Consider the following 16,044-nt stretch of genomic DNA (forward strand, 5'->3'; position numbering starts at 1 on the left):
AAAAAAATTAGTATGAAGAGTCAGACGACCCAGATGACAGGGAATTGAGTACTGGTTGGAGACCTGATAAGGACAACGATATTTATGAAGAGTCAAACGACCGAGATGACAGGGAATGGAATACTGTTCGGGGAGATAATAAGGATAACGATATTTATGAAGAGTCAGACGACCGAGATGACAGGGAATCGAATACTGGTCGGAGACCTGATGAGGAAAACGACATTTATGAAGAGTCAGACGACCGAAATGACAAGGAATCGAATACTGGTTGGAAACCTGATAAGGAAAGCGATATTTATGAAGAGTCAGACGACTGAGATGACAGGAAATCGAACACTGGTTGGAGACATGATAAGGAAAGCGATATTTATAAAGAGTCAGATGACCGCAATGGCGAGGAATGAAATACCAGTCGCAGAGCTGATAAGGAAAGTGATATTTATGAAGAGTCAGACGACTGAGATGGCAAGGAATCGAATACTGGTCGGAGACCTAATAAGGAAAGCGATATTTATGAATAGTCAGACGACCGAGATGACAGGAAATCGAACACTGGTTGGAGACCTCATGAAGAAAACGATATTTATAAACAGTCAGACGACCGAGATGACAGGAAATCGAATACTGGTCGGAGATCTGATAAGGAAAGCGATATTTATGAAGAGTCAGACGACCGAGATGACAAGGAATCGAATACTGGTTGGAGACCTGACGAGGAAAACGATATTTATGAAAAGTCAGATGACCAAAATGACAGGGAATCGAATACTGGTTCGAGACCTGATAAGGAAAAAAATATTTATGAAGAGTCAGACGACCGAGATGACAGGAAATCGAACACTGGTTGGAAACCTAATAAGGAAAAAAATATTTGTGAGGAGTCAGACGAGCGAAATGACAGGGAATCGAACACTAGTTGGAGACCTGATAAGGAAAGCGATATTTATGAAGAGTCAGACGACCAAGAAGGCGAGGAATAAAATACTGGTCGGAGACCCGATAAGGAAAGCGATATTTATGAAGAGTCACACGACCGAGATGACAAGGAATCGAATACTGGTTGGAGACCTGACAAGGAAAACGATATTTATGAAGAGTCAGATGACCGAAATGACAGGGAATCAAATATTGGTTGGAGACCTGATAAGGAAAAAAATATTTATGAAGAGTCATACGACCGAGATGACAGGAAATCGAACACTGGTTGGAGGCCTAAGAAGGAAAAAAATATTTGTGAAGAGTCAGACGACTGAAATGACAGGGAATCGAACACTAGTTGGAGACTTGATAAGGACAACGATATTTATGAAGAGTCAAACGACCGAGATGACAGGGAATGGAATACTGTTCGGGGAGATAATAAGGATAACGATATATATGAAGAGTCAGACGACCGAGATGACAGGGAATCGAATACTGGTCGGAGACCTGATGAGGAAAACGATATTTATGAAGAGTCAGACGACCGAAATGACAAGGAATCGAATACTGGTTGGAAACCTGATAAGGAAAGCGATATTTATGAAGAGTCAGACGACCGAGAAGGCGAGGAATCAAATACTGGTTGTAGACCTGATGAGGAAAACGATATTTATGAAAAGTCAGATGACCGAGATGACAGGGAATCGAATACTGGTCGGAGACCTGATAAGGAAAACGATATTTATGAAGGGTCAGACGATCGAGATTACACGGAACCGAATACTGGTCGGAAACCTGATGAGGAAAACGATATTTATGAAGAGTCAGACGACTGAAATGACAAGGAATCAAATACTGGTTGGAGACCTGATAAGGAAAGCGATATTTATGAAGAGTCAGACGACTGAGATGACAGGAAATGGAACACTGGTTGGAGACCTGATAAGGAAAGCGATACTTATGAAGAGTCAGACGACCGAGATGACAGGGAATCGAATACTGGTTGGAGACCTGATAAGGACAACGATATTTATGAAGAGTCAGACGACCGAGATGACAGGGAATCGAATACTGGTCGGAGACCTGATGAGGAAAATGATATTTATGAAGAGTGAAACGACCGAAATGACAGGGAATCGAACACTGGTTGGAGACCTGATGAGGAAAGCGATATTTATGAAGAGTCAGATGACCGAGATGACAGGGAATCGAATACTGGTGGGAGACCTGACGAGGAAAACAATATTTATGAAGAGTCAGATGACCGAGATGACAGGGAATCGAATACTGGTCGGAGACCTGATAAGGAAAACGATATTTATGAAGAGTCAGACGACCGAGATGGCGAGGAATCAAATAGTAGTCACAGACATGATGAGGAAAACGATAGTTATGAAGAGTGAGACGACCATAATGACAGGGAATCGAACACTGGTTGGAGACCTGATAAGGAAAGCGATATTTATGAAGAGTCAGACGACCGAGATGGCGAGGAATCAAATAGTGGTCGGAAACCTGGCAAGGAAAACTCTGTTTATGAAGAGTGGAGTGAGAAACGGGGAAGAGAAACGATTGGGAAATACGTCTGCGTTTGCAGGCTAATGACCGAGATGACAGGGAATCGAATACTAGTTGAAGACCTGATGAGGAAAACGAATTCCGCGAGGAGTTAAAGAAGCCCAACTGGAAACAAGGAAATTTTTTACATTTTCATAGCTTCGTGATAGTAACACCATTAAAATAAATTTGAAACTCACGATGAAACTTTTTAATGCGAAGTTGTGTTCTGTACAGTTATCTACAGACCACTTTCATTCTTTTGTATTTATGTTAATTAGACCTCTTGCCCTCATTTTGAAAGAAATATTTTCTTGGAAATTTGCTCGTTGTAGCGAGGCTAGGAAAGCTTATTAGCATTAACATAGAAGAATACTTTATTTGGCCGCCATTATGATAAAAATCTATACATGATGATGTGATTTCACTGTAAGTTACAACTCCAAAATCTAAACAAAGCAGTTTCAAGAGGCCATTTCCGAGTTCATGTCTGCCTCCTCTTCAGAGCGAGTCTAACTTCACATCTGAATGAAAACTAATTAAGGACTGTGCCTGCTAATTCAAAGGTATTTTTGCGCGGTTTATTGAATATGCGGGAAATGCAGATCTTAACAAGTGTTATTGAAATCCAAAAAGAAAATTGGGGGTAACCACAATATTTAAAAAATCTTTACAAGACAAAGCAATGTATGGCATTCTTTTCCAAAGTGAAGCTTAATGATCTCTGAAAAATGCGTGGTTACCCCCAATTTTCTTTTTGGATACCAAGAGCACTTGCAAAATTCTGCTTTCTCCGCATGGTTTTGAACCACGCAAAAATATCCCTGTATTAATAAGCACCACCCATACGAAATCCGAGTATCTTGAGATGCGCAGAACGTATGCACAATAACAATAGTAGGCACCGTTCTTAAATTATTTTTCATTCTTATGTAAAGTAGAACTTTATTACCATCACAAAAACTTCGCAGTTAGACTCGCTTTGAAGAGGAGGCAAACATGAACTCGGAAATGACCTATTCAGCATCCACATGTGCCGGAATGCTGAATGATCTTTTAAAAATTGACCACCGTAGAGAAAAGCTGACATTTCAACATTGGTCCGTTTTCAGATACCACACAAACTGAAGTACGACAAAAACGAACTTGTTTTCACTACTAGTCTCTTTTGTGGGCGAGGAATAAAGAAAACAGTCGTCCTAGAAAATTTGAAAATTCTTTGTCGTCAACTCTTTTCCTTCCAACCAAGGGGTAATTGGCACCAAACAGACAAAAAAGGAATTAGAATTGGTTGGGTGGTCATTGTTTGGGCCTCTCTTGGAGTTAAAGGTAAAAGAAAATCGGACTTTCGTTTCATTCCCAAGTATGTGTCCCTCGATTGACCAAAAGAATTTCTGTTGACTAAAAATTGGCCTACTTGCATTGCAGGGTCTACAACTTGCATGTGATACAAGTGATTCTGTCAGTATTGATGCGCTGATAGGAACATATTATTACCGGTCTTTCTTCACTGGGAATATCATTAAGGGAGATCCCTATGGACCAGTAGGCCTTGCAACCAATTTGGTTGGGTTTTGTCAGGACCAACTGTGAGCTCAAAGTTGACAAGGTCATGCACAGTGAATTGGAGTTCAACGCATGTGTTAAAGATAGAGTCCACAGAGATAAGTGATATCAACGATGATCTGCAGAAATTTTGGGACTTAGAAACTTTGAGCACTAAGGGACATGAAACTTCAGTCTATGACAAGTTTTCAAATGACATCACATTTACTGGAAAGAGATACCAGGTCAGGTTACCAGACAATTATACGGTGGCATTGCTTAGACTGACAACAACAATTAAGTAACCTCAAGAACCAAGTAGAAATTCTAAGGCAGTATGATGATGTGATCAGAGAGAAAATGCACAGTGGTGTGGTTGAAATGGTACCACATGATCAAATACCACTGTCTGGAGATGTTCACTACCTTCCACACAGGAGAGTTGTGAGACGTGACAGAAATACAACTAAAGGGGGGAGTTGTATATGATGCCTCATCTAAAGTGTTTGAGCCTTGTTTAAATGACTGTCTCTACATTGGACCTTCCTCTTAATCCCTTGTTATTTGACATTTTGCTGAGGTTCAGAGTACATGAAGACATTGAGAAGGCGTTTTTGAACATTAAGATTGACCCTGAACACAGGGACTTTGTAAGATTTTTATGGGTCAAAGATCCAAACAAGGAAAGTCCGGAGGTCATGGCACTATGTTTTGCACATGTGGTGTTTAGTGTAAACTTCAGTCCTTTCATTCTAAATGACATAATCAGACACCATTTGAACACATGTTTGCCAGTTTACAGTGCACTTGCAAGAGAGCTGTTGAAGACTTTATATGTTGATGACTATGTCTCTGGAAATGGTGACATGGATAGTGCGTTCAAATTGTCTAAGGAGATAAAGCTCTGTCTTAAGTCAGGCGGCTTCAATATGAGAAAGTGGAGTAGCAATTCAGAAAGTGTGCTGAGATTACTGGAAAAAAAAATGAAGCTTTCAGTGAGGTTTTTGAAAAGAGCAATAGAGCTAGAGTTGAAGATGAAGACAAAAGCTTCTCTATATCAGTTTCAACACAAAGCACAGAAAACGAGCAAAAGGTTTTGGGAATGCTTTGGAACCCAACCCCATTCTCGCCACCAGAGCCTTGGATCGACCCAAGGCTCTAGAAAACTCTATGTAGGAGAATACCGTTAGATTCTTAGCCACAAACTGGCTATTTGAACCTTACGACGCCTGCTCACTCCTCGTGCAAACATGAATGCACCAATTAGAGACGCTTTTGATTGTTCTTCACGAAAATCATTGAGAGGACACTTTGTTTCAGGGTTCCCTTGAGACTTTCCCTCCCTCAGTCAAGAGAAGAGCTCTGGGGTCGAGATTGAACCCAGCCCAAGATGAACTGATTTACGATTTGAACAAGACATTAGGAGATGTAGATGCCCAACTAGCAACAAGAAGATTGGTTCTCAGTACAGCTACAAGATTTTTTGACTCCTTGGGATTGGTAGCTCCAGTCATTCTTCCATTCGAAATGATGTGTCAGAAACTTTGCAAGGCTGGAAAAGACTGGGACGAGTTGGTTGAAGCTGAACTCAATCACCAATGCCTGATGACTCTATCGGATTTGAGACAGGCTGGAAGAGTGAGCTTTAAGAGATGTTATGCTAAGGGATTGAATGGAGGCAAGGTCAAGTCAGTCCAACTACACTGTTTTGCTGATGCATCGGAAAGGCTTATGGAGCTGTGGTCTACATTAGAGTAGAATATGAGGCAAGGGTGGAATGTCAGATAGTACCTTCGAAGACAAGAGTTGCACCATTAGCTAAACAAACTATCCCTCCTCTGGACTTGATGTCCAACTTAACTGCGTCCAGATTGTTGAAGAGTGTGTCTCAAGCATTAGACGATGTAAGAATTGGCGATTTGTTTAACTGGACAGATTCTATGATTTCACTGTGGTGAATCACAAACACTAGCAAAACGTCCAAGCCGTTTGTCGAGAATCGAGAAGGAATTCACCCCCTGAGCAGTGGAGGTACTTTTCCAAAGCAGACAATCCAGCTGACATAGCGTCCAGAGGAATAAAGTTTACTGAATTGAAAGAAAGCAGCTTGTCGTTACATCGACCCGACTTCCTGTCTAAGAGTAGTGAGCAGTGGCCAGTTCAACCGACAGTTGTACCAATCAGAGAAGAGTTGAGCAAACTGAAATCCTCTAAACCACCTGTTTTCAGCTTAGTCACCGCGTTCGTTGAAGGGAAGGAAGAAGAACCGAGTCTAGATAACTTAATCAATCCTGAGAATTACAGTTCTTTAAAAAGGCTTATGCTGTTGTTTACTGAGAAATTGAAGAAGACGAGGTCCAGAGAAGGAACGGAAGAAGATTTTACGAAATTGTACAGACACGCAGAGATGTTGTGGATTAGGCACGATCAGCAAGAGATCCTAAAAAGCGACAAGTATCCACAGATGAAGTCATCATTAGGCCTTTATCAAGACGAAGGGATACTACGATGTCAAGGAAGAATTGGCATGTCTTCCCTATTGTACGATACACGATTTCCGATGCTGTTGCTGAGAAGTCATTAATTCACTAAGTTGGTGATTCTTAATGACGGTGCCTACTATAATTGTTATTGCGCATATTTTCTGTGCATCTCAAGACACTCGGATTTCCTATCAGCGGTGCTTATTAATACAGGAATAATTTTGTGCGGTTCAAAACTATTCGGAGAAAGCAGAACTTAGCATATGCTCTTGGTATTCAAAAAGAAAATTGGGGGTAACCATGCATTTTTCAGAGATCATTAAGCTTCAATTTGCAAAAGAATGCCAAAGCTTCTTACAAATATTGTCGATTAATTATCATCGAAAAAAGCGTGGTTACCCCCAATTTTCTTTTTGGATTTTAATATCACTTGTTAAGATCTGCTTTTCCCGCATATTCAGTAAACCGCGCAAAAATACATGTACCTTTGAATTAGTAGGCACCGTCCTTAAGTGTCATGATCAAGTGATGCACAATGGAGTGGCAGAGACCTTGGTTCAAGTTAAGTCAAGGTATTGGATTGAGAACGGCAGACAAACGGTTAAGAGCATAATCAACAGGTGTGTATTGTGCAAGAAACTTGAAGGTCGTCCATATGGAATGCCAACTACCTCTCAGCTTCCCAGGTTGAGATTGTCCCAGGAATTTGCATTTACAAGTACAGGAGTTGACATTGCGGGCCCCGTTTATGTCAAGGACGTTTATGACAAGAGGATGATATCAACAAGGCATACATTGTGTTAAGGCCCGTTTAAATGGTTTCAACATTTGACCAACATTCGTTCAACAAAAGTTGAACGGATGTTGGGCAAATGTTGGATGCAAAAACAAAGTTGAAATGGTTCCAACATTGTGCCAACCAAAGAACCAACACTTTCGTAAAATTTGATTGTGAGGAACTAGGGCCTAGAAACCAGTCTCTCTCGTCCAGATAAACTAAGCCATGTTGACTTTTGCGGTCTGATGTGAGCATGCGTTTGTTCTACAATTGTTGAACAGACTGTTCAAAGGGCTTCAACACCATTCAACATTTTCGGGAACAAAGGAAAAGTTGAATCGCTGTTGAATGAAAGTTTAAACCGATTTAAACTTGATTCAACACGCTTTGAACATTGAACAAGCTTTCAACACTTTTTACGCTTTCAACAATGTTGGACGACGTGTTCAAACACACCGAACATTTGGTTCAACAAATTGTTGAAAACATGTTGAAGCAAATGTTGAAACCGTTTAAATGGGCCTTTATACACATGTGCCAGTTCATCTCAACTTCGTCCGGAGGCTGACAACCAAAGCTTTCGTGAGAAGTTTTGAAAGGTTTATTGCCAGACGTGGTGGTCCAAATCTTGTAGTGTCAGATAATGGATCCACTTTCAAGAGCGAAGAGCTGAAGAAGTTGCCAGCAGACCACTGCATACAATGGTAACTTATCGTCGCGTTAGCTCCGTAGTAGGCATGATTTTTTGAACGTCTCGTTAGATCAACTAAACGCTGTCTCAAGAAAACCTTAGGAACTGCGAGAGTCAGCTATGAAGAATTGCTCTCTGTTGTTGTGGAAATAGAATTCACGACCTCTCACGTACGTGGATGATGAATTACGAAGTCTTTTGACACTGTCACAATTGATGATTGGTAGTCGCCTGTTGAGTAAGGCAGAGAAAACTCCCTCGGAAGCGCCTCAGACTAGAGGTGAAATGCCAAGACGTCCGAGGTATCTGACAACTGTTCTTTCGCAGTTTTGGAGACGTTGGCAGAAGGAATACTTGACAGAGTTACGTGTCCATCATAATTGCCAACTGAAAAACCGACAACCAACATACGTCGTTTACATTCACAAGAACAGGACGCCGAGACTATTTTGGAATATGGGAGTGGTCAAATGCCTCATCACAGGACGAGATGGATTTCACCGATGCATCAGTGGTGAGAACTCGTAGAGGAGCTAGATCGAGTAATCAATGGGACAAGACCCTTGAAGAAGTTGTATCCTGTAGAAGCTGGATTAGGAGTACATGAACGTCAGAACAGGAACATCGATTTTCCAATTACATGTACCTTTGGGGGAAACGCTGAACAAGAAAACGTAGCTGAACATTAAGGATTACAAAATATACAATGATGAAACCTCTCCTTTTTCTGTTTATGTTGTTACGAACTTCAGTCAAGTGTTTATTTTGAACCCCTCTGTGTTTAAATTAGCATAATTACGTGTGGTGGGAAGAAAGTCACGTGTGAAGAGGGACTTACTCTGAGTTTTGATTGATCGTCGGATCGCTTTGAGAGTTTAGTTTGAGTATTGAGTATTAGATTCCAACCGTGCTTGAGGCCTGAAACCGTCGGGTGAAGTGATCATACGTATGGAAAATAGTAAAGAGATCATTCACCAGGAAACCAGATAAATAACACAAAAATATTCATTACCAAGGGATTCTTTGCCCTGCTATAGTTCAATTGCAATTTTGGATTTAGATGAAGGGAACGGTTACGAAAAAATTTAGAATTGGTGTCTGTAAGTCCAGTTTTCGACAGCTTCATGAGAATACCAATTGATAGAAAACAAAATCAAACTGAAACATATCTTCCAATAAATAATAAAACATTAATGACTTTAAGAGCCAAATAAGTTAAATCTTCAGTTAAGCATGAATTTAAATCATTCTCATTTTTCGTCTTTATATAATCACAATTTTCAATACAGTTTTCGCAAGCCCTATATACGGCTAATCTAAAACCCATCCCCCACCCCCAGGCATAGCCCGGGCATTTGACAAGAGGATAGCTCCGCATAGTGGGGAATTTGACACGAAATGAAACACGTACTTTGTACCGAGCAGTAGCTTGTTTTTACTTTTTTTTTTTTACGAAAAATTCCCTTAAAGTCTCGAATGAGGATAAATCCAACCGTAAAGCGTTTGTGGGTGCTATTAAAGTTTGTTAAAGGTAAGTAATCTTGACCTTTTTCTTCATTTTTGCCGTTTTATATCATCAGTATGTCGTGACGGCATGCTTCATCGATTTGCTCAATTGTTCATCAATCGTATTTGTTTACATATTATTGAAACATCAGTTTGTCAAAACTACAGTAGGTGAATCCTTCTGGAATTACTATTGATGCAAGTTTAACATCAACGGTTAACTGTTCAAATAAAATTATAAAATAATAATAAACGTTTCATAACCACGGCCAATCTTGCTTCTTGCATGGAGGGTGGGGTATTTCACGCTTTGCGTGAGGCACTAAGGCGGTGGGGCATTTGATGGTGTAAACTGGCAACATGGGGGGGGGGGGGGACAGTTGATCATATCATTTTGTAAAGGTCAAATGCCCGGGGGTTTGCCCAGGGGTGGGAGAGGGAGGAATGGCCCTCTTGGAATTGATTGATACATAACAAAACAATAGCAGAAAATTAATTACGTAAAGAGAACTTAAAGATGGAATTACAAAGAGTCATTAGTGACCCCCAATTTTTCTCTCAAAGCTTCGTGACGATGATCCACCGACCATAAAGGTGGGAGGTACTTTGGGTGCATTGTATCAACAAAGTGCTTTCTCCACATCTTTTCAAATTCCAGTAGTTTTCCTTCTTCACGAACTCTTTTCACCACCTCACGTCCATGTGACACAAAATTAGCATTTTCCTTACGGGTTTCCATCGTTGCAGCCTGCATGATGATTTCTTGAGTTAAAACGGTTGTATTGAAATATTTCTGCACAATTATTGACAGTTCCTGGCGTCTCTCCTCTGGTATTTTGTTACCGGCATAATTTAAAGCTCTTGCAGCTGACTTCACTTTCCTTAGAACTGGATCTTCCACAAGTCGACACACAGCAGCATTTCCTTTAAAGAAAACGAAAAATCAAAGTGGCTATGAGTCACTGAACTCGGAAAATTAATTGCTATGAATACCACCGATCTGTGGAATGGGCCCGACTTACTGAGTCACTGCCCCACCCACTTTCGCTTGTAAATAGTTCAAATTCTTGAGAGGTGTTGTGTTCGACGCTACCTTTTAGGCCAGCAAACAAAACTTATACTTGAAGTAACAGCGAGACCGTGGTTGCACTTGCAACCTCTTCACTAGGACGAGAACAATTTTATCCATTTTTTCCAGGGATTCATGATTTTGAAAACATATCTTTCCATTGTTCTGTTTCGGTACACCTTGACGGTGAAAGCACACCGTCGGAAAGGAATTTCATCCAAACGTTTAACTGAAGTGGGTGGGCAGTCACTCAATAATTCAGACCCATTCCACAGATCAGTGGTTTTCGTACTACGAAAGGTGAAAATGTAGAGCCTCCTTCCTAGGGTTTCTTTTCTCACCTTTCCCTAGAGCAGGAGAGGAGACCTTGGAAACTAGGTGGTTCGCACTTATTCATTGATCATTGGCAATATTATTCAACAATAAGAGTTTAATAGTACTGAAGTAGGTTAGGTAGCATATCTGTCACACACACGAAGTGGACCTATGGTGTACGAAAACTGTGACCGCAAAATGGCACATACCGCAGTTATAGCAACAATTTGTAATTCAAATTCAAATTCTAATTCTTTATTCACACTACCCAAAGCATTTACACACAGTTTATATTGTAATTAATAAAAAAAGGAAAGAATTTGTACAAAACAAATTGATGTCAGTTTTTCAAGTGTCTGCCCTCTTATTGACAATGAATTTTGTCACAACATTGTCAAAGTAGTCTGCGGATCCAATTGGCTATCGCCTCGTGGATCCACAGCTACTTTGACAATGTTAAGACCAAATTCATGATCAATAACAGGACAGATGCATGAAAAACTGACATCAATTTGTTAATCTTACCCACACAGCCCATCACAAATAATTAATAAGGTGATAATAGATGACATTCGGTTATAATTTCTTTTTTCGTCACTATGGTAATTTTTTGCCGCTCTTGAGAATTGCACATTCATTTTCCGTACACTACCTCCTTCATAGTCTATTAGTTTTCCATTGTTCAACTCAAAAAGGCATAATTTTATTTTGTTTGATTCTACTGCTAAAAACTGAAAATAACCCTGAAAATAGTGGATAGTCTCTTAATTGAAAGGAAGTTAAAGCGAGAGTATTTACACCTATGATACTCTTTTGGTGGCCTATTAATTTAGTATGGTCTAGTAACTTGTATCTTTATCGAACAAGCAAAAGTTATGTACCATAAGACGGTTTCTCACCCGGCTCCATGACTAACTTGACTGTCCTCCATTAGTGCCTCACAAAACCCTAATGTATGCGCAAGCACTATGCACAAGTCAGGGGGCTAACATACAAAAAAATCAACATGATCTGACGGACGGAATCATAGGAGTGACAGCCAGCTCCCCTCCAATAACTCTGAGATGGCTTTGTCATTTTCCAGTTAAAAATGGGCAATGGGCAAAGGCTTCGAAGTGTGTGCAACTCCAACATATTTTACCCATTTTCTAGATACATGTCAGACCAGCATTTGCCTCATCTGCTTAGTCATCTCAGATTTGTGGCAACTACTCTTCCACGGTCTCAAATGTTTTCAAAAGATGTTCTGCTATTGGAAATTCAAGGGAACAAGGACATTTGTTTATTAACATTATGAAACGCCTAATGAGTGAACTGGCACATCTAAATGCACTCAGTTGACCACACGGGCAGCTTGACCTTAAAATACCTTCTTTACCGAACAGTGGATGTCAATGTTGGAACTCGCCAAATAAAGCTTTAACAAATACTTAATGACTCATGTGCCCAGCAGCTAATTTTAATCAAACAGAAAAACTTAATGTACATGCAAGTTAAGCAGACCAACAGTAGCAACTTTTCCTCTCCAACAAATCTTGCTTGTTGAGGAGGAAAGATTGTGTGACAAGCCAAAAGAATTTCTGTGCAGGAGGTTTATTACAGTGCATGCATAGTAACCATATACTACATCAATTGTAGAATATGAACTTACCCAGTGGTGCATTATACTTGATCGCCAGTTCCTTTCTGAGTTGGTCGTCATGGTGATTAGCCAAGCAGTGACACTTTGGACATGTCAATAGAATATCATGCGAGTGATGATCTTTCATCACAAGTGGAAAGTGACGGCGGTAATCATGAGGAACAACATTCTTCCTCATATAACTTTCATCACTTCCACACACAACACAAACATTGTCTTTGAAATTGAGGTAGTAATAGTCTTCTGTGCCTGGTCTTCCCGCAGGTTCAAAATTTAGCTGGACTGTGTAAGGATCCAGGCTTGTAAGGTGTCCTATTTAAAATAATAATCATTATTATAATTGTAATAATAATAATAACAATTTTAATTAGTTTCTATTATGAGCTCGACAATGAAGCAGATTAAAAAAAAAGTACATCCCAATCCAGAAGAGTCGAGAGAGTTCTGGAATAGAATTTGGAGTGACACTTAAGTGTGCACAAGAATAATGCGAAATGAAGGATTTGAGGAGTGAGGAGATATGCTCTGCCAGGAGGATATAGCAATCAATATGGACAAGCTTAGGAGGATTCTTAAGAAGGTTCCTAATTGGAAATCTCCCAACCCTGACTTGGTCCAGGGATTCTGCTGAAGAACTTTAAAAGCGTTCATGACAGATTGGTTGAACAACTCAACCCTTGTTTGGAGGCAGGAAAAGTGCCCTTATGGATGACCAATGGAAGAACTCTCTGTTCATCAAGGAAGTAAGTTTGGGTAGTGTAGCTCACAACTTCAGGCTCATCACGTCCTCCATTGATGTGGAAATTACTAACTGGCATTATAGCTGAAGATGCCTACTGGTACCTAGACGACTGGAAGCTTTTACCTGAGGAGCAAAAAGGAGCCCGCAAAAGATCTAGAGGGACCCACAATCTCCTGTTTATAGACAAGATAATTATGCAGAATGCTAGCTGGCAAGAAGAACCTTTTTATGGTTTGGATCGACTATCAAAAGGTGTACAACATGCTACCACACTCTTAGATAAAGGAATGTCTAGACATATTTGGGATAGCAGATAACGTCGTGAAGAGGCTTCTTTCCAACAGTATGGAGAAATGGAGGATCAAGCTGTATTCTTCCTCAACAATGAGAGGTGAAATTGAGATAAAGGGGTATATTCCAAGGAGATTCCCTATCACCTCTGTTGTTTGTGGCCTCGATGATACCGTTAAGACTAATGCTAGGGAAGACCAAGTACAGATATTACCTCAAAGGCAAACAAGTGAACCATCTACTTTACATGAATGATCTTAAGGAGGCTCGAAAGGGTTTCCAGCTGAGCGCGCGCGCATAAGCCACACACGCAATTCGTAAGCTGCTTGCGTCAGCTCATGATTTAAATGGGTCACCAGAAATAAACAAATGCCGCTAATTTCGCTTACCTTTCTCCAATTCCTATGTACATGGCATATAAATAGACATCTCCTATTCACGAAAACTACGAAAATTCTTCTTAAACGGTTTAATAGTTACTTAAATCCGTTTGTGTAGACCTGTAGCTCCACTCGCGCGCGGACTCGAATGAGCGGGTGACGCATGCGTAAATGCTGATCTTGTAACCCCCTAATTTTTCCTGATTTTGCAACTTTACTCGTTTATATCTCTGCTTCTGGACGGTGAATTTTTTTCATTTTTTGCATGTTAGCTTAGATTAATTTAAACCGTTTGTCTTTCAAATTTAAAAAAATTCTGTAGGTGAAAAAAATAATTAGAGGCACAATTCAAAAAAACTTATTTTTCTGAAAAACTGACCTACAGATTTTGTTGAATTTTAAATATTTTAGAGAGTATTTCTAACATTATCTGGTAACGATGAATGGGAAAATTTCACCGTCCCGTTTCTTCAAAAAGGACCACATATGTTGATTTTAAGGCTCAAAGAAATGCTTAATATCGTTGCCATGGTAACATTATTTTGGAGGAAAACATAATGTGAGAAATCTACGATAGGTACTTAATACCCTGGCCAAATTTCGTCTTGATATGATTGCCCTAACTGTATCTAAGGACAGAATATGTTTATTTGTTTGAAAAAAGGAGAAACTATTTCGAGCCTCCTTAAGCTGTATGCCAAGTCTAAAACAGGTTTGGAATCCTGGTGAATCCTGTCCGAGCGTTCAGTGCGGATAATAGAGATGGACTTTGGGGTGACAAAAAGTGCAAAGTTGGTAGTACATACGTGTAGAGGAAAGATTGTCAAATCCGAGGGAATTAAATTGTCAGATGGCAAGCCAGATCAAGAATCTGGAAGAGGGAGCCAGTTATACATACTTGGGTCTCCTGGAGGCAGATGAGGTTCAGCAAAAATAAATGAAGATCAGCTTAATGAAAGAATACTTTACATAGAAGAGAGCGTAAGCTGTTACAATCAAAGCTGGGTGGCATCAATGTCATGGGCTATCTCTCTCATAAGGTACATGCACTCAGCAAGTTTTATTGAATGGACCCGAGAAGAGTTGAGATCATTGGACAAAAGAACACGGAAAACACTAACTACGCACGGGGCGCTCCATCCAAGGGATAGCATAGTGCGATCATAGCTGCCAAGAAAAAGAGGTGGTATAGAATTATTATAGATGACTTGTGTCAACAGAAGACTGGGTGGACCAATCAACAATAGGGCTCACAAGCTATGTAGCTAGGAGTGGAGAGAGGCTGCTGTCCACAGCATGGAAAGGAATGAAGAATGAATACCGCGAAGGAAAGTTGTGATGAGTTTAAGAAGAGGTAGACAGAAGAACGGATCAAGGAGGTGATAGAGAAGAAGCTCCATGGACATTTTCTGAGAGAGATGAAAGAAACAGCGAGTGAGAAAAGTTGAAAGTGGCTTCAGAAGTGCCACCTAAAGAAGCAGACCAAAGGTCCTCTAATGGCAGCAGAGAGTCAATCTCTGAGAACAAAGGTGATTAAGGCCAAAATTGACAAGACACAAGAGGATTCACTTTGCAGATTATGCAAAAAAAGTGATGAAACTGTCAGCCATCTTGAGTGAATGTTCCAAATTTAGCACAGTCGGAATACAAGCGACAACATGATAATGTTGCAAAAGCAATACATTGGGGTCTCTGCAAACAGGTCAACATAGAGTGGAGAAAAGTGGTACAAGCATAGCGCGGAATCAGTTGTTGAGAATGAGAATGCAAAGATCATTATTTTGAGACTTTGGCTCCCTTGCAATAGACCAGATATTGTAGTGGTCGATAAGAAGAAGAGAGTGTGTCAGAGAATTGACGTTGCTTGCCTAGGAGATAGTCGCATCCTTCTGAAAGAGGAAGAAAAAACCAATGAGTATCGAGACATTACAGGGAAGGTGAAGGCCTTGTGGAAAATGAAGAAAGTGACTGTCATTCTGGTTGTAATAGGAGCATTGGGTAGAATTACGGAGAATTTTGAGGGCTACATGAAGATGATTAATGTGGGCTTTGGGCATGGTGCAGATGACATTCTTGCTAGGATTGGTAAGAATCCTAAGAAGAGTTCTGGAGTGCTGAGAC

At 40.3% G+C, this 16,044-nt stretch overlaps 4 protein-coding genes across 6 annotated transcripts in view; 3 read left to right on the top strand and 1 right to left on the bottom strand.

Annotated features, from left to right (window-relative positions):
- Positions 1-393: 393 nt before the first annotated feature.
- LOC138010278 (clumping factor B-like) lies at positions 394-1,760 on the top strand. The gene is made up of 3 exons (XM_068857209.1): positions 394-486; positions 597-972; positions 1,315-1,760. The coding sequence occupies exons 1-3, from the start codon at positions 394-396 to the stop codon at positions 1,758-1,760; spliced, it is 915 nt and encodes a 304-aa protein (XP_068713310.1).
- Positions 1,761-1,977: 217 nt separating this feature from the next.
- Positions 1,978-2,526, top strand: LOC138010279 (uncharacterized). The gene has a single exon (XM_068857210.1). It carries the CDS (start codon positions 1,978-1,980, stop codon positions 2,524-2,526), a length of 549 nt encoding a protein of 182 aa, XP_068713311.1.
- A 2,021-nt stretch (positions 2,527-4,547) lies between these two features.
- On the top strand, positions 4,548-6,610 carry LOC138010280 (uncharacterized). The gene is made up of 3 exons (XM_068857211.1): positions 4,548-5,198; positions 5,347-5,664; positions 5,999-6,610. Exons 1-3 carry the CDS (start codon positions 4,548-4,550, stop codon positions 6,608-6,610), a joined length of 1,581 nt encoding a protein of 526 aa, XP_068713312.1.
- A 2,149-nt stretch (positions 6,611-8,759) lies between these two features.
- Positions 8,760-16,044, bottom strand: part of LOC138009551 (exonuclease 3'-5' domain-containing protein 2-like) — a 14,378-nt gene continuing 7,093 nt past the window's right edge. Inside the window, exons 4-5 of one of the 3 annotated variants that reach the window (XM_068856627.1) lie at positions 12,520-12,822; positions 8,760-10,408 (exon numbers count right to left, since the gene is read on the bottom strand). In XM_068856627.1, the coding sequence (XP_068712728.1) occupies positions 10,008-10,408; positions 12,520-12,822 (704 nt within the window). In that variant the 3' untranslated portion in view covers positions 8,760-10,007. The remainder of the gene's footprint in view (positions 10,409-12,519; positions 12,823-16,044) is intronic. The other 2 variants (XM_068856626.1, XM_068856628.1) reach the window with 2 other exon arrangements.

This window comes from Montipora foliosa, chromosome 7, assembly GCF_036669935.1.
Source record: "Montipora foliosa isolate CH-2021 chromosome 7, ASM3666993v2, whole genome shotgun sequence".
In the NCBI taxonomy this organism is placed as follows: Eukaryota; Metazoa; Cnidaria; class Anthozoa; order Scleractinia; family Acroporidae; genus Montipora; species Montipora foliosa.